The sequence below is a fragment of the Schistocerca serialis genome, chromosome 7, assembly GCF_023864345.2.
Source record: "Schistocerca serialis cubense isolate TAMUIC-IGC-003099 chromosome 7, iqSchSeri2.2, whole genome shotgun sequence".
Taxonomy (NCBI): domain Eukaryota; kingdom Metazoa; phylum Arthropoda; class Insecta; order Orthoptera; family Acrididae; genus Schistocerca; species Schistocerca serialis.
In genome coordinates this window covers 598246682-598273382 of record NC_064644.1, presented here as the reverse complement: position 1 = coordinate 598273382, position 26701 = coordinate 598246682, and the positions used below count along the sequence as shown (strand labels likewise).

General features: G+C 43.6%; 1 protein-coding gene across 1 annotated transcript in view; it reads right to left on the bottom strand.

Annotated features, from left to right (window-relative positions):
- The window catches only part of LOC126412044 (N(4)-(Beta-N-acetylglucosaminyl)-L-asparaginase-like), a 174853-nt gene that overhangs the window by 40504 nt on the left and 107648 nt on the right, over positions 1-26701 (bottom strand). The window contains exon 4 of the mRNA XM_050081424.1: positions 2666-2865. Within this exon, the coding sequence (XP_049937381.1) occupies positions 2666-2865 (200 nt within the window). The remainder of the gene's footprint in view (positions 1-2665; positions 2866-26701) is intronic.

Below are 26701 nucleotides of genomic sequence, written 5' to 3'. Positions count from 1 at the left end.
TGAACTCTCTCCATTTCCTAATCGTCACCAGTCCTTTTCCTTCAACCCTCTTCCTTCCCATCTCACCTTTCTGCTAGACAAAGGAGCAACTGGCTCCAAAAGCCTGGAAATTTTCATACATTTATATCCATTTTTCCCTGCTGCCAATTGGTGAGTAGATTTTTTTGTCTATTCAATTGCATTATATTTTCAAAAATCATTACTTTTTTGATACTGTAGCATTTGATGATGATGGGGATCCAATAAGTGGTAGTGGGTCTGTCACCCTCTCAACAGATGCGTCTCTTTAAACCTCAACTGTTCAGGGTGTGACTAGCCTGTCTCCACTTTCCAGCCTTTCCCAACTCGTCGCCATTCCCTCCCTGAACAAGAAATTGCAAGTTCCAAAGCACAGGTATAGTGTTTTTTGAATACTTCCGAATGTTTCTATGGGTAAGTGCAAGGTATTTTGCCTGCTGAATGTAAGTACTGACCAACCATTCTGCCTCTTTGTAATTTTACAATTACTAACTGGAATTCTCCATTTTATACAAGAAAACATGCACCTGGTACTGACTAATGAAACAGTGCATATTTTAGAATCCCAGCATCAGCAAGATTTATAGTTGCAGTAGCAGTAGTGGTAGTTGTAGTACTAGCAGTAATTATAAGCTTACTGGACAGAATGCTTGAGACAGCATATAAAGGAATCAGTTACTGCTTCACATACATTCAAAATAAGAAGCTACCTGAGTATGATTAAGATCCTGTAACTGCCTAATGGTGAAGAGAATGAACTGAGAAAGTCATTTGCACTCAAGTAAGCTTTGTAATAATGTTTAATGCTGACAGTCACTTGTACAAAAAGAAGTCTGGAATGAGTAAACGTAACCATTTACTGCACAGCAGAGCAACTGAGCAGGCAGTATATACATTAGCAAGACCAGAAATACAGCTTATAAACTTGCATACTTTTTTAGAGCAGGCATGCGCAGATATAAGCTTTTCTATGAAACATATTTATTGCTCATGAACCTAACGAAATGGATCACAGCTGGTGTTATTTTGTAGAGCTGATTACTGGACTATAGTGAGTTGTCTGATAAGTGCAGATACCTCAGTAGCAGCTTAAATGTATTCCTTAGTGCAAAATGATTTGCACTCCAATAATTTTCTACTGATGGGAAACAGCAAAGTTTCAAATGCAGCAACAGTCTCGGAAATATTTTCATTTCAACGTCTGTATCTCTCCATTTCTTCTTCTCCCCAATTTTTCTGTTTGCTGAATTTCATATACATTTCCCTGTGGAACTAATATTGTAAGGAACTCTTGAGAAATAGATAAAAATCAATAAGTGCATTAGTTACAAGGTTTTGCAAGTCTAACTTCAATTCCATCTTCTTAAGTAAAGCAAAACTGTCATCATCCAAATAGTTGGTTTGAACACTACAGTGTTCAGTGCTTTACTAGGCATGGTCTTGTTGGAGATGGTATGGCTTGTCCTTTCTTTTCTTCAACCCTTGAACTAACTTACCCAACCAGTCATGGGTATCTACAGTTTAAGAAGTTAACTAATATGAGCCCCCACTAGCCACAGCAGAAATTTAGGCCTGACACCATGTGCCCACTGCTGGCCAATGGCCAAGCAGTAACTTGTGCCTGATGCCGAAGCCTGGCCTGGCTGGCATCCATCACTATGCATGTGGTAGTCAACATGTTAACATGGTCTCCAAACAATGGTGAAGCTCAGCTTTTTTCATGCCAACAAACATTGCCACATGTGAAAGAAGTGAAAAGTGACCAAAATATATATATATATATATAGGACTGGCTGGGGTATAGCTTCCCATCAAATACAAATAGTGGTGGGTATTGAGGAATATCACTATACACATCACTGTTGTGGATGGTATTTGTAATGCCTGCTATTGGACCATATGATCACTTCATTGCACTCTCTATCGTCTATGGGTTGGGTTGTTTGGTGGAAGATACCAAACAGTGAGGTCATCGGTCTCATCAGATTAGGGAAGGACGGGGAAGGAAGTCGGCCGTGCCCTTTCAAAGGAACCATCCCAGCATTTGCCTGGAGCGATTTAGGGAAATCACAGAAAATCTAAATCAGGATGGCCAGACACAGGATTGAACTGTCGTCCTCCCAAATGTGAGTCCATTGTGCTAACCACTGTGCCACCTTGCTCGGTTCACCTGAAGATGGTTCACTGACAATTACATAGTTCAAGAACTTGTCCACAAACTAGTTCCACTCTGAATGTTCATGTTAATTACCTGTTCAAGTAATAAATCATTCATATTCCCCTTATTAATAGCCATTATACATAGAAAACTGGCCACACATACAAAACACATCAGTGCAACAACTACAACAAAGATATGGACCATAATTATTATAAAATATCCTTACAAAAACCATAACCTGGTAACTGAATATTGAGAATCATTGTTAGTGTCTGAGTAGAACTTTCTACTCTATACGCAAATTATGAGATACCTCACACATCTCATTTCCACATTGTTTTAAATTTTTCAATGACACAGACAGACCACCGATAAAGTAATAAATTAAGCTGCATGAAACATTTAGCACAGCATCTGTGAGCAGTTTACTCATTTTGGCTTTGGCACTCAGTCTGCTAAACTGAAATGAGATACAAAGAAAGATACCCTGGTATTTTGTGGCTAGCTCCATTTGTGGATGTTCCAGCAGCAACATTTCCTTGAATATCCACAGCGACCATGCCTATTGTATCATGGCTCCAATGACTCTGATCCTCATTTCTCTGCTGCTTTTCCTGTGGCTTCCCAAGAATGTTACTAAGAGGTTTATATGGGCCACAACTGTCTTGTGGATTTGGAGTTACATGCTGAAAAGACAAAGAATTTTCAAATATTTTACAGGTATTTTGCTTATGAGACAGACAGACAGAGAGAGAGAGAGAGAGAGAAGAAAAATAACACATTCTTATTATCACCACCTTAACTAAATTAAATCCTTAGTTAACCAAGACATTTATTAACTCAAAATATAACATAAATTCATGCAAAACATCTTATACTGATGGCACTATCATATGCTGCTGGAATCTTGAACACAAATTCCTGTAGCAAACTATAATACACTCAGTACGTCACATTATGATGAACTTGTCTGAGTACAGTTGATATAACTGGCTGGCAATGTTCACACATGTTAATGTTGTTGCTGTTGTTACAGATGTCATCATCAATCCAAGAAGTGATTTGATACACCTCTTCATGCTAGCATGTCCTGTGCAAGCCTATTCATTTCTGAATAACTGCAGGAACCTATTCTCTCTCTACAATCCGTCCCCCCCCCCCCCCCCTCCCAATTTGTCTCAGTTGCCAAATAAACTATTTCTTAGCACCTCAGGATCTACATCTAGACTCTGTAAATCATTGTGAAGAGCATGTCATTGGTTGGTTGGTTGGATGATTTAAGGAACAAAATTACTAGGTCTTCAGTCCCTTTTCCCTCAAACACACAGGTCCACACGACTATACATCGAAAGATTGCCTACCATGCAAAATCCAAGGGAAGAAAATACCAAGGTCAATGAAGGTGGGATAAGGGACAAAAAAGAAGAAAGGAAGAAAGGCAGGAAAAGTGCCCCACCAAGGGAGCAGTGAGAAACCTCCGAAAGCAGAGTGCAATGAGGGGACAGACATCCCCCACCCCTCCCACCACTTACTGGAGGAACCCTACTCAGAAATTGCCTAGGTAAGACTAGCAACATGGACAGGGCACAAGAAAAAGACAAACATGTAAACAAGTTAAACACACCATATGAGGGGGCGGGGTGTGTGGGGGGAGGGGGGGGGGAGTACAAGAGCAGGTAGGGTGAGCAAAGGGCTGGACTGCCAAGCCTAGACAGCTGCAGCCCAGTCTGGGCAGAGGAGGTAACAGAGTGTTCCACCAACCCCCCAACGGGCTGATAAGGTTAAGTGGCCCACCCTCAAAGAGAGTGATAAAGTCCCCCTTCGCAAACAAAATGTAAAGCTATGTCACCCACTGAGGCAACATCTCCTAAAACAGAGATAGTGATTCAGGGAGATTAATAAGAGTCCACAGCAGGGTGGCTAGGTTGAGACAGTCCAGCAAAATGTGGACCACCATCAAACAGGAACCACGATGATTGTTGGGTGGGTCCTCGCAATGGAGGAGATGACCATGAGTCAGCCAAATATGGTTGCTACGGAGCCAGCAAAGAGGATGGTAGAGTCTTTGCTAAAGGCCTGCAAGGAGGGCCTCCACCGATCTGTAGTCTCCATTATCACCCTTAATTTGTTTGATGAAGTAATAGCAATCAGAAGTCTGTTTCCAGAATACCTATTTCAAGAGCCTGCTTCCTGGTAGCCAGTTTGGCTAATCTATCAGCGAGTTTATTTCCTGGAATCTCAATGTTGCCCAGGGTCAAGATGAAGGTCACTGAGCATCCACATTGTTGAAGGGCATACAGGGAATCCTGGATAGCAATAACCAAGGGATGGTGAGGGTAGCACTGGCCAGGAGCTTGCAAAAAGGAGTTGCTGCAGGTGAGAAACAACTCACTGGTGCAAGAACAGATACACTCAAGAGCACAAGAGATGGCTACCAACACTGCAGTGGAAACACTACAGCCATCCAGCAGGAAGTGCAGTTCAATGTGTCCCATGTGAGTACAAGCAAAGCCTATGTGATGAGCAACCATTGAACATCAGTATAGATTACTTCTGAACCCTGGGGTGCACCAAAGATTGAGAAAAATTGGTGGTGGAAGGCCTTGGAATGAGCGGAGTCTTTCAGAGCTTGTAATAGGTCAAAATGAAGCTGTGACTGAGGAATGCACCATGGAAGAGTACATGAGTGGGTTGGTTGGTTGGTTGAGGTTTAAGGGACCAAACAGCAAGGTCATCAGTCCCTTGTTTCAAATATGCGCCATTCCGCTAATGGGACAACTCAGTAAAGTCAGAACAATAAAACAGAAAAAGGGAAAAAACGTAAAAAGGCAGTCATGGCGTCATTGGTAAAAAACAAAATGAGGGAAGTCGGCAAGAGAACGAACCCAACACTATGCTGAAGAAGCATAGGCAAGACCACCTGTGACTTAAAAGGGACAACTGCTATAATGTAGAAAGCACGTATGGGAATAGAAAGACTAACCAAACCTTTTTTTTTTTTTTTTTTTTAAAAAAAAAGGGTAAAAACAGAGTAAAAGGGGAAGAAAAGAGGAATTCAGTCAGGGAGGTGAATCAGGAATCTCCGAACACTGCGTACAGTGGGAGACACTCAAACACTCACCGCCCTGCCCCAACACCAGAGAGAGATTAAAAACCTTAAAACTGAGAATAAAAACCACTTTCCCGGAGGAAACCGAGAACCAGAGATACCATCTGGGAATCGTCAGCCAACATCAAAGGTAAAGTGTAGGGGAGCCTGTACTTAGCACGCAGAGCCAAAAGAAGGGGGCATTCAACCAAAATGTGGGCTACTGACTGGAAGGCTCCACAACCACATAGTGGGGGTGGCTCATCACGCAAAAGAAAACCATGGGTCAACCGAGTATGGCCAATGCGGAGATGACACAGTGTGGTCGAGTCCTTTCGGAAGATGCGAAAGGAAGAACGCCACGGGCCTGGTGTCACCTTAATTGCACGAAGTTTATTAGACAGGGGAGTAGCCTCGCAAGAATTGGCCCATGACTGTGCGAAGTGGGATTTGATGTGAAGCCGTAAATCCGCTGCAAGAGGGGCTATAGAAAAAGGGGGGTAAGTAACTGCTCCCCCAGCCAAACGATCAGCAAGAGCTCATTACCTGGGATACCCATATGGCCAGGGACCCAAAGGAAGTCAATGGAACAAGCAGCACGGTGAATATCAGCGAGATGGTCATGGATGGAAGAGACCAAGGGATGGCGCGAAAAACACCGGTCAATAGCAAGAAGGCCACTCATCGAGTCCGTGCATAACAAAACGCGGTTGTGTTGGGACTTTTGAATAAAGGTAAGGGCCTGGGAAATTGCCATCAATTCCGCAGTAAACACCCCACATGTAGGTGGCAGCAGATGACTTTCCGTTCCAACAGAGGACGTGAAGGCATACCCAACACGATCAGCAGATTTAGAGCCATCAGTGTAAAAAACAACAGCATCCCGAAACTCCCATAACATTTGGGAGAAAAAAGGAACGGAACACCACCTGGGGGATGGAATCTTTCGGACCTCGGCGGAGATCCATCCGAATTCGAGGCCGAGGAACTAACCAAGGAGGGGTGGAGGGGAGGGAGCGAGGAAGACAGGACAAAGAAGGAAGCTGAAAATCACGGCAAAGAGACGCAAGGCGCAGCCCAACCAGTAAACCCGCCCGAGGGCGGGAGTCGGGTGGGCGACATCCATGGTCTGGGAACAGGATAGAATAGGAAGGATGAGTGGGAGATGAACGGATAGTGAGTGCATAAGACACCAGAAGCTGGGACCGCCGAACAGAAAGGGGGGGGGGGGGGGGGGAATCCCAGCTTCAACCAGGAGACTATCAACAGGGCTAGTAGGGAAGGCACCGGTGGCCAAACGAATACCACGATGGTGGACTGGATCCAGCACGTGTAGTGTGGAAGGAGCAGCTGAACCATAAACTTGACAAGCATAGTCCAAGCGAGACAGAACTAGAGCACAATAAAGATGGAGGAGGAGGGAACGGTCCGCACCCCAAGAGGAGTGGGCAAGGAAGCGAAGGACATTGAGTTTACGGAAACATCCTACCTTCAGGTGTCTGATATGGGGCAGCCAAGTGAGCTTGTTGTCGAAAAGAAGACCCAGGAAACGAAATTGTGGGACCACAGGCAATTGTTGTGCAGCGAGATAGAGCTCTGGATCAGGGTGGATCGTAGTACGGCGACAGAAGTGGACCACTCGCGATTTTGAAGGAGAGAATTGAAACCCGTGTGAGAGGGTCCATGCAGAGGCACGCCGTATAGCTATCTGGAGCTGCCGCTCTGCAGATGCCATCGAGGAGGAACTAACACAAATGCAGAAATCATCCACATACAGGGCAGGGGCGACCAAGGGACCGACAGAGGCCACAAGTCCATCGATAGCAATGAGGAAAAGAAGGACACTCAAGACAGAACCCTGTGGGATGCCCGTCTCCTGGGTCCGTGGAGAACTAAAAGCAATACCAACTCGAACTCTGAATGACCGATGGATCATGAAATGGCGGATAAAAATCGGGAGTGGGCCCCGAAGACCCCACTGATGAAGGGTAAGAAAGATGTGATGGTGCCAGGCCGTGTCATAGGCCTTGCGAAGGTCAAAAAACACTGCAACCAAATGGTGGCGCTTGGAAAAAGCCTGCCGAACTGTGGATTCCAAGCGAAGTAAATGATCGATTGAAGACCGTCCCTCTCGAAAGCCACACTGGTAAGGCGACAAGAGATCCCGAGATTCGAGGACTCAAGTGAGCCGACGGGCTACCATCCATTCAAGTAACTTATAAACAACATTGGTCAAACTAATTGGCCGATAGCTGTCAACAGATAGGGGGTTCTTACCAGGCTTAAGGACAGGAACCACCATGCTATCCCTCCACTGAGAAGGGAAGTCACCCTGGAGCCAGATACGGTTAAACACCCGAAGAAGATGTTGCTGTTGTGGAGCACTGAGATGTTGAAGCAGTTGGTTATGAATGGAATCTGGGCCAGGGTCCGTATCATGAGAAGAAGATAGAGGAGAAAGAAATTACCATTCAGTAAAAGGTTCGTTGTAAGATTCTGACTCACAAGGGGTGAAACATAAGGTGGATGCTTCAGCCAGCTGTTTTTGATGAAGGAAAGCAGCTGGATAGGAGGCTGACGCTGACGCCACTGCAAAATGGGTCGCAAGATGTTCTGCAAGAACTAATGGGTCCATACAACTAATGGGTCCTCCATCTGGGAGGTGAAGGCCTGGGAGGATGGACTGCTGATGGCAACCTTGGAGAGAACGAAGTATAGCCCATACCCGTGACAGAGCGGCAGTAGAACCAAGGGAAGAAACGAATTGTTCCCAACATATCCGCTTGCTCTGTTTGATTAAATAACGGGCTTTAACGCGAAGGCGTTTAAAGGTAGTAAGGCTGGCTACGGATGGGTGCCTCTTAAAGTGTTGCAAAGCTCGATGGCGATCACGGATGGCAATGGCAATGGCCGTACTCCACCACGGGACTTGCCGGCGATGAAATGGTCCAGATGAGCGTGGGACAGCAAGGCTAGCAGCGCAAACAATCGCGTCAGACACGTCACGTAGGACGTCATCAATACAACCCGACAAAGAGGGAGAAAAGTCGACCTGTGCAGTGTATAGAGGCCAATCGGCGCGGTGGAAAGACCAACGAGGTAACCTGTCCATCGGTGAGCGGGAAGGGAGCGTGATAATCAACGGGAATTGGTCACTATCACAAAGGTCGTCGTGTGGCGACCAGTGTAACGAAGGGAGGAGAGAGGGAGAAGAAGGAGAAAGATCAATGGCAGGAAAGGTACCATGACCGGCACTGAAATGAGTAGGGGAGCCATCATTAAGAAGGCACAGGTCGTGGTCTGCAATAAATTGGTCTATAAGAAGACCTGATCTAGATGGAAAGGCACTGCCCCACAAAGGATGATGAGCATTAAAATCCCCAAGGAGGAGGAAGGGAGGAGGAAGTTGCTAAAGAAGGGTGGTTAAGGCAGCAGGTGTAAGAGTCCTGTCAGGAGGGAGATAAAGATTGCAAACTGTGACTGCAGAGTCTAAGTGGACCCTAACTGCAACCGCTTCCAATGTAGTTTGGAGAGGAATCCACGTGCTAGCAATGTCTGTATGGACCAACGTACAAACGCCACCAGAAGCCCGCAAGGGTCCGACCCAATTTCGACAGAAAACACGGAACCCACGGAGGGTCGGTGAGTGAGCATCAGTAAAATGAGATTCCTGGAGAACCACACAAGCTGCAGAGTAGGACGAAAGAAGGGATTTCAATTCCGGAAGGTGACGATAGTATCCATTACAGCTCCATTGGAGAACTACAGAACGATGGTTTAAATGAGGGCTGAACACGCTAAATCCAGTCATACCGCCATGTCCCCACCCGTCACCGACAAGGAGGGGGCGACATTCATGAACGACAGGTCAGAATCCGGTTGTGAAGTCGGGGAAGGGACCTCCGGTGACACCAGAGGGAGGCTCTTTGTCCCGTGACTTATGTTTCTTCTTCCGTTCAGGCTGAGATCGAGGAGGGCTGTGTGGCATGAAGGAGCCAGCTGCAGCAAGATCAGGAACACTTCACCGGCTGGGGAGGGGGAGCAGCGCCCATAGGAGAAGGTGTGGGAGCCGCAGGGGAGGGGGGGAGGAGAGGGGTCCGGGAAAGGGGTAAGGAAGGGGGAGGAAGGGGTGAAGATGTAACCAAGGCGTAACTAGATGTCAAGGACACTGGGTGCAGTCGTGCATATTTCTTACGGGCCTCTGTGTAGGTTAAACGATCGAGGGACTTATACTCCTGTATCTTTTTTTCTTTCTTATATACTGGGCAATCTGGTGAACGTGTAGAATGACTACCATGACAATTTACACATACAGGAGGGGGAACACAGGGACTCCCCTCATGGAGTGGACGTCCACAGTCACCACAGAGAGGGTCCTGGGAACAGCGAGAAGACATGTGTCCAAAACGCAAGCACTTAAAACACCTCATAGGAGGTGGGATGTATGGCTTCACATCACAGCGATAGACCATAATCTTAACTTTCTCAGGGAGGGTATCCCCTTCAAAGGCCAGGATAAAGGCACCAGTATCAATACGATTGTCTTTAGGACCCTTCTGAACACGCCGAACAAAGTGAACACTCCGCCGTCCGAGATTGTCCCGAAGTTCCTCATCAGTTTGAAGGATGAGGTCCCTGTGAAAAATCACACATTGTACCATATTTAGAGACTGGTGAGGGGCAATGGACACAGGAATTGTGCCAAGATGGGTACAGGCACAAGGGGCCGCAGATTGGGCAGCTGAAGCAGTTTTTATCAGCAACGAACCCGACCACATCTTGCTCAGGGAGTCCACTTCGCCAAACTTGTCTTCAATGTGTTCCACAAAGAATAAAGGTTTCACACTGGTGAAAGTATCTTCATCAGTCCTGGTGCAAACTAGATAACGGGGGAAAGGTTTGGCCCCTAGACGACGGGCCTGACCGTGGAAAAAAAAAGGTGGAATGTACTAGGAGGGCGCACGTCGGAGACACTAGGTAAGGTGCTCTTCCCCAAATGGCTCACACTACGGAGGAGAAATTTTTTAATGGAGGTCAAACCCCAGAGGGGTACCAAGGAATGCCAAAAGGAGGAGATGATTACGCAACAAAGCCAGAGTGTAAAACCAACAGAACCAGGAGGATGGCGGGGGTGAACATAAGCGAGGACACCAATAGAGGGAGAGGAGAGGGTGAGGGGAAAGGAGCATGGAGGGGAAAGAAGGGGAAGGGAAAGGAAATGCAGCCCGGGAGAGAAAGAAGGCTGCAATGGCTCGGGGCCCCGTGCTCGCCACGCACGTATCCACAAAAGAGTTGTGGACCCCCTGGGGGGTACGTGAGTGGGCCTGAACAAGAGCTGGTACAGGAAACAACTGGAGTTGAGAGAGGAGGGACTGCATGAAGATGAAGATTGTGATTGTAATCCCTAATCTGAGCCACCATTGGGGTGAGAGGGATTTCCATGTTTGGAAAGAGGAGAACATAGTTTAGATGCTTAGGGGACTGTAGCATAATTAACAAGCTGTTGTTGATACCTGATCCACAATCGAGTTACCCCAGCCTCCACAAGTAAGCTGTTCACAGGCCTAGTTTGAAAGGCTCCTGTCATAAGTCAAACTGCACAGTGGCACATCAGATCCAGTATCCGCTGATGCTGAGAATGCTGACGGTCGTGCCAAACCATATGTCAGACTCTCATAACCAAGATGAGATTGTATCAGCACTTTGTAAAGCTGCACCTCAGCTGGTGTTACACAGCCATCGCAGTGTATTAAGGTGCAGCCAACACTTTTGCTTAAGCTGGTGAGGATGGGGAATCCACGTCAACTGAGCATCGAAGACCAGTCCTAAAGAGTGACAAGTCTCCAGCATAATTAACTATTTGGTCATTGAGGTTAAGTTCTGGTTGTGAGTGAATGGCATAATGTAAACGAAGTGCATGGCACGAGTCTTGGTGGCTGAAAATTGAACGCCACAGGTGAGGGCCCACGCCTGCACCTTCTGTATGGCACCTTGCAGTCGATGTTCAGTGACACCCACACTACAGCAGCAATAGGAGATGCAAAAGTTGTCAGTATATGAGTAGGGTTGTACTGAAAACCCAACAGCTGTTGCTAGACTATTGATGGCTACTAGAAAGATTGGCGCACTCAGTACAGAGTCCTGCAGTACCCTATTGTCTTGGATCGGGGGTACCGTAGGAAGCACCACCTTGAACCCAGAAAGTACAGTGCAACAAGAAGTTCTAAATAAAAGCTGGGAGCAGATCCCGGTGACCCCACTCGTGTAAGATAGTGAGGACATGGTGTCACCATGTTGTGTCATAAGCCTTTTGCTGGTCTAAGAAGATGGCAGCAAGATGTTGACAGCAGGCAAAAGCTGTCTGTATGGCAGGCTCCAAATAAACCAGATTATCAGCAATGGAGCAGCCTTGGTGAAAACCACACTGGGATGGAGCCAGAAGACCCCAAGGCTCAAGGAGCCAACACGGCACCTGCTCACCATGCATTCAAGCAACTTACAGACAACACTCGTGAGACGAATTTGGCAGTAACTGTCTATCTCTAGAGAGTGCTTACCCGGTTTCAGTACTGGGACAATTATGTTTTCTTGCCATTTCAGTGGAAACTTGCCCTTGCTACAAATGCGGTTACAAATGGCACAGATATGACGCTAACAATCCACCAATAGGTGCTTGAGCATTTGGTTGTGGATGCAGTCTGGTCCTGGGGCTCTATCAGGGCAGTGGGCTATGACACTGATGGATTCCCACTCACTGAACAGAGCATTATATGGCTCCAGGTGGTATATAGTAAAAGATAATTGCTTTCATTCCACCCACTGTTTTAGGAGACAAAAGACAGGTTGTTAATTCTCAGGCACAGAGGCTCGAGCAAAATGAAGAGCAAAATGTTTGGTGATGGCATCTTGGTTAGTGTAGACAGCTCCATTGAATGTAATACCATGCACACACGCAAATGTCTGGTATCCATAAGGAAGTCTGATCTTTGATGAAACCTGCAAACAAGAGGTATGTGGTCCGGAGGTTGAAACGTACCATTCCCAGCACTCTCCGTATGGTCTTTTTATTAGGTGGTAGATTTGGGCACAGAGCTGCTTAAAGGCAATGACGTTCTCCATCAATGGGTGCCGCTTATCGTAGTGGAGAGCTCACCTACAATCTCTAATGGCCTTGCGATTTCTGATGACCACCAAGCTACTGTTTTCCGTCAGAGTGGGCCTGAGGAACAGGGGATCACTGAAATCAGCTGCTGAAAGAATGGGTATACTTTTATTCTGGACTGCCTCATCAATATCTCCATGCAGTGGCAAGCCAAGGGTGACAGCAGAGGTGAAAGCACCCCAGTAAACTCTGCTGAGAGCCCATCTGGGCAGGTGTCCAGGTGAGTGACACTGGGGGAGGGACAGAAAGATCATGAAGTGTTCACTACCACATAGGTCAATCTGCACTCCAGCAGATGAATGGGAGGAGACAAGGGCTGCAAATGGAAAGGTGTATGGGCAAAAAGGTTCCATGTGTCACACTGAAGTGTGTGGAGGCACCAGTTTTCACGAGGCAATGGTCAAGTTGTGCCAGTAAATTTTTAAGGTCTTTGCCACATCCAGTGACTTTGGTTTCACCGCACAAAATGTTATGGGCATTGAAATCATCCAAGATTAGTAAAGGTGAGAGGTGGGGATTAGATCTAAGAAACCAATGCTAACAGTGTGTTCTGAGACACTTCACCATCAGGAGGAAGGTAAACATTGCAGATGGTAATATTCTGAAATGTCCTGAACAGCCGCAGCCTCCAAAGGTATATTAAGAGGCATGAATTTGCTATATAGAGTGTCCAGAACGTGTGCAAACTCTGCCTGACACCCCGTCTTAGGCAGAATGATTCTTATAATATCCTGGTATCCACGAAGGGCTAGGATATCCACTGCTAGAAACAAAGTCTCATGAAGGGCAATGCAGAAAGCAGGTGATGTGCTTAAATGATGTCATGGCTAAGCCAGCTGACAGAACAAAACCACTAGAATTCCACTGGAGAATAAAGTTGTTGACATACTGTGAGGCCATGAATGGATCAAGGAGACAGGTTATGCCCTAGGGTCACCTGCTGCCATTAGTTGAGGAGTTATGGCACCAACTATGCCGCTTATCGTAGTGGAGAGCTCACCTACAATCTCTAATGGCCTTGCGATTTCTGATGACCACCAAGCTACTGTTTTCCGTCAGAGTGGGCCTGAGGAACAGGGGATCACTGAAATCAGCTGCTGAAAGAATGGGTATACTTTTATTCTGGACTGCCTCATCAATATCTCCATGCAGTGGCAAGCCAAGGGTGACAGCAGAGGTGAAAGCACCCCAGTAAACTCTGCTGAGAGCCCATCTGGGCAGGTGTCCAGGTGAGTGACACTGGGGGAGGGACAGAAAGATCATGAAGTGTTCACTACCACATAGGTCAATCTGCACTCCAGCAGATGAATGGGAGGAGACAAGGGCTGCAAATGGAAAGGTGTATGGGCAAAAAGGTTCCATGTGTCACACTGAAGTGTGTGGAGGCACCAGTTTTCACGAGGCAATGGTCAAGTTGTGCCAGTAAATTTTTAAGGTCTTTGCCACATCCAGTGACTTTGGTTTCACCGCACAAAATGTTATGGGCATTGAAATCATCCAAGATTAGTAAAGGTGAGAGGTGGGGATTAGATCTAAGAAACCAATGCTAACAGTGTGTTCTGAGACACTTCACCATCAGGAGGAAGGTAAACATTGCAGATGGTAATATTCTGAAATGTCCTGAACAGCCGCAGCCTCCAAAGGTATATTAAGAGGCATGAATTTGCTATATAGAGTGTCCAGAACGTGTGCAAACTCTGCCTGACACCCCGTCTTAGGCAGAATGATTCTTATAATATCCTGGTATCCATGAAGGGCTAGGATATCCACTGCTAGAAACAAAGTCTCATGAAGGGCAATGCAGAAAGCAGGTGATGTGCTTAAATGATGTCATGGCTAAGCCAGCTGACAGAACAAAACCACTAGAATTCCACTGGAGAATAAAGTTGTTGACATACTGTGAGGCCATGAATGGATCAAGGAGACAGGTTATGCCCTAGGGTCACCTGCTGCCATTAGTTGAGGAGTTATGGCACCAACACACATAGAATCCAGGTTCTGTTGCATGGTGCAAACCAAGGGTCCCAGGGCCCGCCAAAATCTTCGCCTGGCCACAGGAGTGGAGCAGGAGGGATCTAGTGGGCCATCGGAATCTCCTTCTTCTTGGAGGACTACTTCTAACCTTGGCCTTCTCATGCAATGAATTGCCCTCAAAGAGCAAGATGAAGCTGCCAGTAGCAATCCTATTGCCCTTTGGCCTCGTATGGACATGGCTACAAAGCCTACAGCCTGATGCTCCAAGTCAGCATGTAGCTCATCATCAGATTGCAAGAGCAGGTCTCTATGAAAAATGATGCCCTGAACTGTATTTAGACTATTATGGAAAATGGCAGTCAGCAGTATGTCATCCAACTTGTTACAAATGAGCAGTGCCTGTGGCAGGGCAGCAGATGTTATTTTGATCAAAATTGATCCACTTTTTATTTTAGAGATGGCTGCCACTTCCCTAAACTTGTCTTCTATGTTTTGCGCAAAGAATAAGGGCTCTGTGGCCAAGAAGGAATCCCCATCAGTCCTTGTGCAAACAGAGTATTGTAGGGAGCATTTCTCTGCTAGCTGCTTAGCCCTACATTCCTCCCACAGCATAGCCAGGGAAAAGAACATTTTAGGGTTGTATGTCTCTGCATTAAATGAGAACTTTGCTTCCGTAGAGACTGCTGGGGCCATATGGCCACCATGTCAGAGGATACTTCCCATTGTACGACTTATTACGGCTTATTCCCATTCCATTTGTGTATGGAGCATGGAAAGAATCATTGTTTGAATCCATCTGTACATTCTATAATTGGTCTAATCGTGTGTCTGTGGTCCAAAGGGAGCAGCATGTTGGGTGTTTTAGTGTACTCTATATTTCTAGATTTTTCACTTACTGCTTGTGCTGGGAACTTGCTACTTTTTTTGTATACGTAAAAAAAAGGCACTCATGTCGTATTTGGTATGGGACCCACACATTCAAGCAATATTGTAGGCTGGGCCACAGCAGTGTGTTCCAAGCAATCACTTTTGTAGAATGGCTCAATGTTCCTTTAATTCTACAATGAGCTGAAGTATGCCACCTGCTCTACCTATGACTGAGCTTATGTAATCGTTACATTCCATATCCCTACAAACCACTATAACCAGGTATTTGTATGAGATCACCAATTCCAATTCCGACTCAGTCATATTTTACTCACTGGATACGTTTAGAACATTTAAAGCAAGTTGTCAATCTTTGCACCAATTTTGAAATTTTATTGCGATCTTATTGACCATCTATGTAGTTTCTTTTTTTTCAGACAGCACTTTGTTACAGACAACTGCGTCATCTGCAAGAAGTCTGAGATTACTTTAATGATATCAACATGGTCATGAATATACAACATGAACAACAAGAGTCCCATCATATTTCCCTGGGGCACACTTAAACTACTTTTAAAACTGCCAACGAGTTTCCATCAAAGGTAATATGCTGCACCCTTCATGCCAAGAAATCTTCAATCTAGTTATAAATTACACTTGATACCCCATGCTACTGCACTTTCAATAATATGCTAATATGCTTAGGTGTGGTACAGAGTCAAATGCTTTTTCGAAGTTAACAAACGTTTCCTCTGTCCAGATTCCTTGTTCCACAGCTTCCAGAGTGTCACACAAGAAAAGTGCAAGTTGGGTCTCACATGACTGATGTTTCTGAAATTCATGCTGGTTGTCATGGAGGTGGTCATTCTGTTCAAAATAACTCATTACGTCTGAATATAGAATATGTTCTAAGATTCTACAACAAATGGATGGCAAGAATGTAGGACGGTAGTTCTGTGGATCACTTCTGCTCCCCTTCTTGTAGACAGGTGTGACATGGGCTTTCATCCAACAACTGAGCATGGTTTTTTGTTTGGGGATCAATAGTATATTACAGTTAAAACAGGGGCTAATTCAGTCACAAATTCAGCATAGAATCTGGTAAGATTTCCACCAGGCCTTGGAACTTTGTTCAATTTTAGGAACTTCAGACGTTTTTCAACTCTACTGGCACTAATATTTATATTACTCACCTGCACAGTGTTCAGAGAATGTAAATGGGGCAGTACTTCTTGAATTTACTTTGTAAAGGAAGATATGAAAACTGAATTCAGCATTTTTGCTTTTGCTTTGAAATTCTCAAATATAATTTTCTCTGTCATCCATAACTGTCTGGACACCAACTTTGGTTTGACTGACTACCTTACATATGACTAGAAGCTCTTTGGGCTTCCTGAGAAGTCTGCAGTACGATTCTGCTATGGTATCTTATTAACGTTTCATGCATTGTCTCCTTGATAGCCAAATTTATTTCATTTGGCATTTCTCTATTTACAGCCCTATGCTTTGTTTTACATCTATTGTGCAGTAGTTGCAGAGATCGTATATATATACACCACACACACACACACACACACACACACACACACACACACACACACACACACACACACTGGTTGCAGTTCAGCAAGTGACTAAAGTGGGGTGGTGGTTGTGTCAGGTGGAGCAGGAAGAGGGAGGGGGGGGGGGGGGGGGGGGGGAGGGCAGGCAGGAAGAAGGATGGGGGTAGCGAGCAGCTCAGAGGGAAGCAGCTGGTTTGTTGGCTAGGAATGCGGGAGGGAGGAGTGGTAGGTGCACTGGCTAGGCATGTGGGCAAGGGTGTCAGACCTGATGGGGAGCAGCACAAAATGAAGGTGACCTGATTGGGTGGGATCGGTAAGACAGAGGAAGGGGAAAAAAGTTCCACGCAGGGTGTGGGAACAGTGGGTTAATGGATATTAAGGCCAGGAGGGAGACAGCAGTTAAGGATATGTTGCAAGGACAAATCTCATCTTCATCATTTAGAAGAGCTGGTGGTGGAAGGAGGGATCCAGAAGGCCCAGTTTATGAAGCAGCATTTGAAACTGAGCATGTTGTCTGTGAGGATATAGTTGGCAAGATGTATGTGGAATGTGCTCCAGACAACAAATCCACTACCTCATTCCTAATACAGCTTACAAATTCCTCCTCCTCTGAGGGGAAGGTTTATAAACAAACCTGTGACACAGCCATGAGCACCTACATGGCACCATCTTATGCCAACTTATTCATGGCCCATCTAGAGGAAACTTCCCTAGTCACCCAAAATCCAAACCCCCTGTCAGGTTCAGGTTCACTGATAATATCTTCAATATCTTGACTAGGGACAAAACACCCTATCCAGATTCCTTTTTCCCATCTGCTTCACCTGGTCCTCCTCTAGCCAACACACCACTTTCCTGGACATTGTCCTCCACATCTCTGATGGCTCCATACAACATCTATGTCCACATTAAACCCACTAACCGCCAACTGCACCTGCATTGTGACAGCTGCCATCCCTTCCACAACAAAAAATTTAACCCCATGTATCCTATATCTTCACACACTAACAATCCTCCCAGCTTCCCCAAGAATCAGATACAAAATAGTTTCCACCTCATCACCAGATATCACCCTGAACTATAGAACAACTGACCACATCTTTGCTACAGCTTTGATAATCTATCATCATGTCCTGGAAAGGAGGAACATCCTACCTAAAATCCTTCCCACCCCTTCCAAAGTGGTGTTCCGTCACCCACCCAACCTACACAACATCCTAGTCCATCCCTAGGCCACCCTACTGCAGCCAAGAATAAAGTTGACAATCTAGTGGCAAAACATGCAGCTGGGCACAGCATGCTCAATTTCAATGGCTGCTTCATAACCTGGGCCATCTGAATCCTCCTCTACACCACCAGCTTTTCTGAAGTACATGAATGGGAGTTGTCCTTGTAAAATATCCTTTGTCCTCTAACCCTCCTGGCCTCAATCTCCATTAAACCACTGTCCCCACATCCTCCAGCCAACAGTTTCCCTTTCGCCTGTCCCATGGCCTCCTCCTAATTCACATCTTGATGACAGCTTCATTGTGTGACCTTTCCCCACCATATCCTACACTTCTGCCCACACGCCGAGCTCATGCACCTGCCACCCCTCCGTCCAGCATCCCTCGTCAACAGACCAGCAGCCTTTGTCCAAGAACCCCAACCCCTGTTTCTGCCTCCCATCTCTCTCTCCCTCTACCCAAGCCACCCGACACAACCCCCACCCCACCCTTGTCTACCTGCCAAGCTGCAGTCCTACATCCAGCTGTCACTATGTCGGGTCACTATGTTTGTGTGTGTGTGTGTGTGTGTGTGTGTGTGTGTGTGTGTGTGTGTACACACATGCATATTCTAGCTCACGAAAGGATTTATTCTAAACACTAGCAAGTTTTCTTTCTTTTCTGTGTGTCCCTGTCAGTGACAACACTTCTGGGTTTTGGTGAGTGATCACCTTTCATTCTAAAGTATTTATTTTTTTTTCATATTATTACCACTGGATGCATAGCTATCCATTACTTTGTCTATTACTCTTCTAAACTTCTCTACATGTTCCTGCCCAGAGCTAAGTGTTTCAAGTTCTTCTAAGACACGACACTACCGCTTCTCAATCTAGTTTAATGAACAAGAAAATCTTTCTACTTCACATAGTTGTCCTTTGTACTTTTGTAATCATTGTTGTAAAAGCCATTTCATACCACTGATCTCAGTTTCAACATAAACATCTTTCATGATGTCTACTATTTGCCATTAGATACACATATTTCCATCAAGAGTTGGTTTCTGAACTATTTGTTCTAGGTACCTTTCAGAGAAGACATTCAGAATTGTTTTGCAGGATGTATTGCCACTACTTACCACTTCTTGCTACTTACAAAACTATAAATAATGCAACTGACTGCTGAATGGTTAAACTCTCTTTCATTGATGACAGTGTAACTGGCCAATATACGTACTAATAAAATGAGGTTCTCTCTAAAGTTTTGGGTTACAATGGAGGCTGAGTCTGGCAGCTGAATGAAAAATCCAATAACAAGCATATGCCCAACCTTCATATTGACACCTGTGCAATTAATCTCGCAATCAGCTAGAGTTCCTATCTTGAAGGATTTGAGATTTTTGTCCGCTACAAAAAACACGCCACCACCATTTCCCATTAGTGTATGATTTCAGTATACATCTAGATTTACTCCAAACATCTCACTATTGTCAATTCAAGATCATAGCCAGTATTCAGCACATATTATTATATGAACTCAACTGCTTTTTCAAGACTCATTCAAAGACTGTGACATTTTTACGATGATTTCGGTAACTGATCTCTAGGACTGTTATCATTTCATCTGTGGAAGCCATTTCTGCCAGTAGAGAGTTGCCTAGGTGTGCACTCTACATACAGTCCACCACGTAGGTAGCAGACTCTAATCTATAATGTATCCCTGACCCATTTAGGGGGTGTGGGACTACAAATCGAGAACCTAATGCATAAGTCCAGGAAATCAGAGCCTTGCTTGTAACAGAACCTTCGCAGTCAGTGGTTCAAGTCTTCCACTCAGCCCCAGTCACATCTGTGGACAATGCTGCAGATTGTGAGCTTTGTTGAAACTCTCCGAGCAGGGCTGCTTTCCTAAATACTCTGCCAGTAACCTAATGCATAAGTCCAGGAAGTCAGAGCCTTGCTTGTAACATAACCTTCACAGTCAGTGGTTCAAGTCTTCCACTCAGCCCCAGTCACATCTGTGGACAATGCTGCAGATTGTGAGCTTTGTTGAAACTCTCCAAGCAGGGCTGCTTTCCTAAATACTCTGCCAGTTGTTGGAATGACCCAAGAAAGAATCCTGACTCTAAACAACAGGCAATAATTGTTCCAAAATGCATCACAATCAGCAGTTGGTTGCAACCTGCTCCCATAATGACTGCCAGAATAGCCTCTTCAACATACTAAATGAGACCTCCTGGCATACACACTGTGTGCACAAGTTGATGCTTTCCACCCTACGCTTACATTTTGATAAGGTGTATAATTATTCCCAAAATGTTTGAACTGCAAATGATTAAAAGACCCCTGTCCTTCTGCTCTTGCTTCCTTTCTGACGTGGGACACAGCAGGCTCCTCAACAGGTGAAGTATGTCTCACTGGTTCAGTTTCACCTCCAGTGAAAGACAGCACACGAAACTTTTTAGGGGGATGGGTGTAGTACCCCAAGTTCTATCAGTCCTGATATTCCTGCACAGGGATCCCATACACACCACATACATGTTACTCAGTCAAGTGAATTATTAGTGATAGATCTATAATACTGTAGAGAGATCAGTGCATTCATAGGAGAGGATAGTACTAGAGGTTCCACTTTTGTCCATGTTACACATCTCTCAGCTGCCTTTCCAACACAGCCATTTGCTGCAGTCAGGATGATCCCAGTTGATTGTGATGAAGAAGAAACTATTTGGATGCCCAAGAAAGGCATCCACAGTGGGGCTTAAATGTGACTGTTGCAACGTTTTCCATAACATTAAACAATTAACTTTAAAATAAGCTTGCTGACCCCCTGTTAATGTCTGGATCTGTTATGCTATACTAATTAAAATTTCCATTTAAGAACTGAAACAAATGATCCTTCACCACGTATTTCTGTTATGAGAAGAGAAAAATGTGGGGGGGATATTTAATGATTCCTTAAAGATACTTTAAACTTATTTTTACAAAAATCTTCAATTTTATGATCATGTAACAAAAAAGAAAACAGCAAAATTTATAATTACAGTGGTCACTTCTGTGGAACAGAAAACTAAACATAATATGATGTGATAGATATAAAACAATGCACTGCAACTGCAGCATGCAAACAAAATTTACTAGGAAATATGTTACACACAACACTCAGTACCTTTTGAAAATTCTCAAAAATATGCCTTTATTCTTGTCCACATACAATGAAATTAAGGCAAGTGGTTTTCAACAAGGATACTGCTGTCAAGATTGTATAAAGCACAAATGTTGAGCACAACTGGAGCTGTAGTAAGAAATACATTTCTTGTGGTACTCAGCTTCAGCAAATACATATAATGACACACGTATGAATTTGGTGCAATCAATAGAAAAATCACATTTAAATGTTACATAAAATTTTAAGATCTAGTTTTCTTAAAGCAAAGTTATCTGCCACATGCGTTTTATTTGTACACATAGAAAATACAGGAAGTTGGCCTTGTATATGTAAATATATAAATACACAAAATGCACATAATTTGCACTTAGCTAGTTGACCATGTGGAGGACAGATCTGCTATGAATGGGAAATTGGACAATGCATCAACCACCAAGAATTACACACTGCCTGAAAACGGGCAAGCAAAATCAATGTGCACCTTGTCCAAAGGATGCTCTGGGACCAACAAAGGAGAGAAATGGCACAGCGATGCAGCCTGATTTTGTGTACAATACCGCCAAAAATGCTCCACATGTTTGGTGTCAGAATCGATCAACAGCCAGTATGCGTGTTATCGTGCGAGTGCTTTCACGTAACGGCGTATGTGAGGACACAATGTTGGGTGAATAACATCACGACAGCATTGCACCTCCGTGACACGCATGAGAACCCCCTGGAGACTGGTTAGCTGATCACATATGAGAAAACATGAACACCACATCTGATCTGCACCCAAAAAGGTGTGATCTGGCCAACCCAGCTAGACCGCCAAAACAATACTCCAGGAAAACAGGTTAGTGGCTGTAGTGGTCACGACTTCATGTAAAGCCTGGAAAGCCTGACAAAGATTGCTACAAGGCATAATCCAGTGTAAACAAAGAGTCTGATGACTGACTCATCGCCTACTGACTGTCAGAACAATTATCATATTACCTATCCACCGGCATACCTCACACATAGCCTCCATGTGCAGGCAGTCATGGTGAACATGTAACACATCACAATGAGGGCAGAACCCCTGGCTCGCCCGATGAGCAGAAGGAGAATGACACCACTGCACTGGCATCATCAATGGCAGCAAAACATGGTAACTCTCAGGGAGGCAAGGCTGTCTGGGGTATCTAGTAGTGCATTGGGGGCTGTTTGCCATGCACACCCAATTGATCCAGCAGCCAATTATCAGAAGGGACATCCCTTGCTGCTGCTGTTAAGCTCACGCAATTCCACAATTTGGGCAACGTTGGCTAAAGAAGAGTCAGACAAGGTCAATTTCCTTGTGACACGCATCAGCTGTATCAATGTCTTTGAAGACTGGTACTGATACAGCAGCAGAATATCCATGGTAGATGGTTGGCTGTTAAGAGACCAGGACAGGCGGTGGAGAAAGGAGATTTTGAGTTTGGCTGCATGGGCCGAGTGAGGGGAGTTGGAGGTGGATCGGAGGTACATTGTGAGTGTAAACAGCTGAGGTGGTGCGTAACCATGGGTGCAAAGCCATGGCATTAGATGTCTACATGTTCTGCTGAGCAGTGCCGATGGTACCAGCCAGACTGGGAACTGCACAGTCTGTTGTGGCTCTCAAGTTTTAATTAAGACCCGATGAGTAGACACTTCATGGATTCTTTGATGACTGCACTTTCTGGTGAAAGACAGACGTATGGGTTTAGTCAGTCTCTAATGATTCAGGATTCTGTTCAGCAGGTTTTGTTATTGTGTATATGAACACGGGAGGTGCACGGCACTTAGTGGTGTTTCAAAATTCATTAAATTGTTTTTCTGTTACAATATGCTCATAACTGTAGTGAGCTCTTATATTTTGTTCATATGTGTGTGGTGATTATACCATTTGGGACAGTCAATTTCTATCAGTTTTTTATTGCTTCTTTCATGTGTGTAATTTGTATCACAAGTACAAGAAGCCATGGCATTAAGTTTCTAAACCATCAAACTCTTAAATGTCACAATTTTTACTTAGACACTGACTTTAACATTTGCTTTAGAGATCTTAAACAAGTGGTCTTGTTGATTGTACTATTGCAGTTAGCTATCTGTTGCAGCTACTGCTGTCTCAAAAGCTGAATGTTTTCACATTTACTATTATTTAATCTTGCATGCTTAGGTAGTTCTTAGATATGTTTTGAGGTACATTACAAGGTGATGTACATCACTGAACTGTGTGATCTTGAGAGGCTGTGTTTTCTTATGAAGGTATTACTTCATCATCACCATCACCATCTCCATCATCATTTTTATTATTATTTCTCTTTCCTGTCTCAGACATTATGTCTGGTTAAAAATGGAAAGTGATGAGGACCTTGATCAAGCGTGACTTCCTTTTAACTGTACGGTGTATGTTACATTGCATTTAGGAACTTTCGGGTAATTGAACATGTATCAATAATTACAGATTTCTGTAGTTGTATATATATGGTTGGATGTAGCTGTATTGTGTTGATGTACTGGTGGATATTGTGTGGTACGACTCTTGTAGTTGATAGTATAATTGGTATAATGTCAACTTTATCATGATGCAATATGTCTTTCACTTCCTCAGCCAGTTGGATGTATTTTTCAATTTTTTCTCCTGTTTTCTTCTGTATATTTGTTGTATTGGGCATGGATATTTCAATTAGTTGTGTTAATTTCATCTTTTCATTGGTGAGTATGATGTCAGGTTTGTTATGTGGTGCTGTTTTATCTGTTATAATGGCTCCGTTCCAGTATAATTTGTATTCATCATTCTCCGGTACATTTTGTGGTGCATACTTGTATGTGGGAACGTGTTGTTTTATTAGTTAATGTTATATGGCAAGTTGTTGATGTATTATTTTTGCTACATTGTCATGTCTTCTGGGGTATTCTGTATTTGCTAGTATTGTACATCCGCTTGTGATGTGATCTACTGTTTCTATTTGTTGTTTGCAAAGTCTGCATTTATCTGTTGTGGTATTGGGATCTTGAATAATATGCTTGCTGTAATATCTGGTATTTATTGTTTGATCCTGTATTGCAATCATGAATCCTTCCATCTCACTGTATATATTGCCTTTTCATAGCCATGTGTTTGATGCGTCTTGATCGATGTGTGGCTGTGTTAGATGATACGTGTGCTTGCCATGTAGTGTTTTCTCTTTCCAATTTACTTTCTTTGTATCTGTTGATGTTATGTGATCTAAAGGGTTGTAGAAGTGGTTATGAAATTGCAATGGTGTAGCCGATGTATTTATATGAGTGATTGCTTTGTGTATTTTGCTAGTTTATGCTCGTTCTATAAAGAATTTTCTTAAATTGTCTACCTGTCCATAAAGTAGGTTTATTATGTCGATAAATCCCTTTCCTCCTTCCTTTCTGCTTAATGTGAATCTTTCTGTTGCTGAATGTATGTAATGTATTCTATATTTGTGGCATTGTGATCGTGTAAGTGTATTGAGTGCTTCTAGGTCTGTGTTACTCCATTTCATTACTCCAAATGAGTAGGTCAATATTGGTATAGCATAAGTATTTATAGCTTTTGTCTTGTTTCTTGCTGTCAATTCTGTTTTCAGTATTTTTGTTAGTTTTTGTCTATGTTTTTCTTTTTGTTCTTCTTTAATATTTGTATTATCTATTCCTATTTTTTGCCTGTATCCTAGATATTTATAGGCATCTGTTTTTTCCATCGCTCCTATGCAGTCGCTGTGGTTATCCAAAATGTAATCATCCTGTTTAGTGTGTTTTCCCTTGATTATGCTATTTTTCTTACATTTGTCTGTTCCAAAAGCCATATTTATATCATTGCTGAATACTTCTGTTATCTTTAGTAATTGGTTGAGTTGTTGTTTTGTTGCTGCCAATAGTTTTAGAGCATCCAGGTATAGCAAATGTGTGATTTTGCGTTGGTATGTTCCAGTAATATTATATCCATAATTTGTATTATTTAGCATGATTGATAGTGGGTTCAGAGCAAGGCAGAACCAGAAAGGACTTAATGAGTCTCCTTGGTATATTCCACACTTAATCTGTATTGGCTGTGATGTGATATTATTTGAATTTGTTTGAATATTAAGTGTGGTTTACCAATTTTTCATTACTATGTTTAGGAACTGTATCAATTTTGGATCTACTTTGTATTTTTCCAATATCTGTAGTAGCCATGAGTGGGGTACACTATCAAAAGCTTTTTGGTAATCAATGTATGCTTAGTGTAGAAACCTTTGTTTAGTTTTAGTTTGGTATGTCACCTCTGCATCTATTATCAGTTGCTCTTTACATCCTCGTGCTCCTTTGCAGCAGCCGTTTTGTTCTTCATTTATAATTTTGTTCTGTGTTGTATGCGTCATTAATTTCTGTGTAATGACTGAAGTTAATATTTTGTATATTGTTGGTAAGCATGTTATAGGGCGATATTTAGCTGGGTTTGCAGTGTCTGCTTGATCTTTAGGTTTCAGATAAGTTATTCCATGTGAAAGTGTATCAGGGAATGTGTATGGGTCTGCATTGTAACTGTTAAATAATTTAGTTAGATGTGAATGTGTTGTGGTGAACTTCTTTAGCCAGAAATTTGCTATTTTATCTTTTCCAGGGGCTTTCCAATTGTGAGTAGAATTAATTGCTTGGGTGACTTCATGTTGCAAAATTATCACTTCAGGCATTTGTGGTATCATCTTGTATGCGTCTGTTTCTGCTTGTATCCACCGTGCATGCCTGTTATGTTGTACCGGGTTCGACCATATGTTGCTCCAGAAATGTTCCATGTCTGTTATGTTTGGTGGATTGTCTATTTTAATGTGTGTGTTACCTATCGTTTGGTAAAATTTCTTTTGGTTTGTGTTGAATGTTTGGTTTTGTTTCCTTCTATTTTCACTTTTTTTGTATCTTCTAAGTCGTTTGGCCAAGGCTTGTAATTTCTGCTTCTTTTCATCTAATTGCTCTATCGCTTCTTTTTGTGAGATTTTACCTAACCTTTTTCGTTTTTTGTCTGACATTTCATTACTTATAAATTGTGTTAGCTGTCCGATGTCTTTTCTCAGTTTTTCTATTCTGGTCTGTAGCCTGTGTTGCCATGCTGGTTTTGTGTGTTTCTTCTGTGTGCTGGTTGGTTCTGATCTCTGCCTAGTGTGTATATTTAGTGTAGTGAGTGCTCCTACATAAACCAGTAGTTGTAACTCTTCCATAGTTGTATTTTCATTTATTTTGTTGTATATGATTGTGTTGATAGTTGTTATTGCTGTTTCGACATGTGGGTTATTTGGTGGTCTATGCAAGAATGGTCTAATGTCTGTATTTGTGTCTTTGTATTCTATATATGTCAGCTGAAATTTTTCTTCTATAAATAACATGTGTGTCACTTTGTGTTCTATTTGTGCTTGTTCTGGTGGCTGTCTTAAGATTTCATTTTCCTCTGATTGTTTAATTGATGCGTGTTGTTCTTTGTTTGTTTGCTCTGGGATGTTTGAGGCCATTACTGTATTTTCTTCT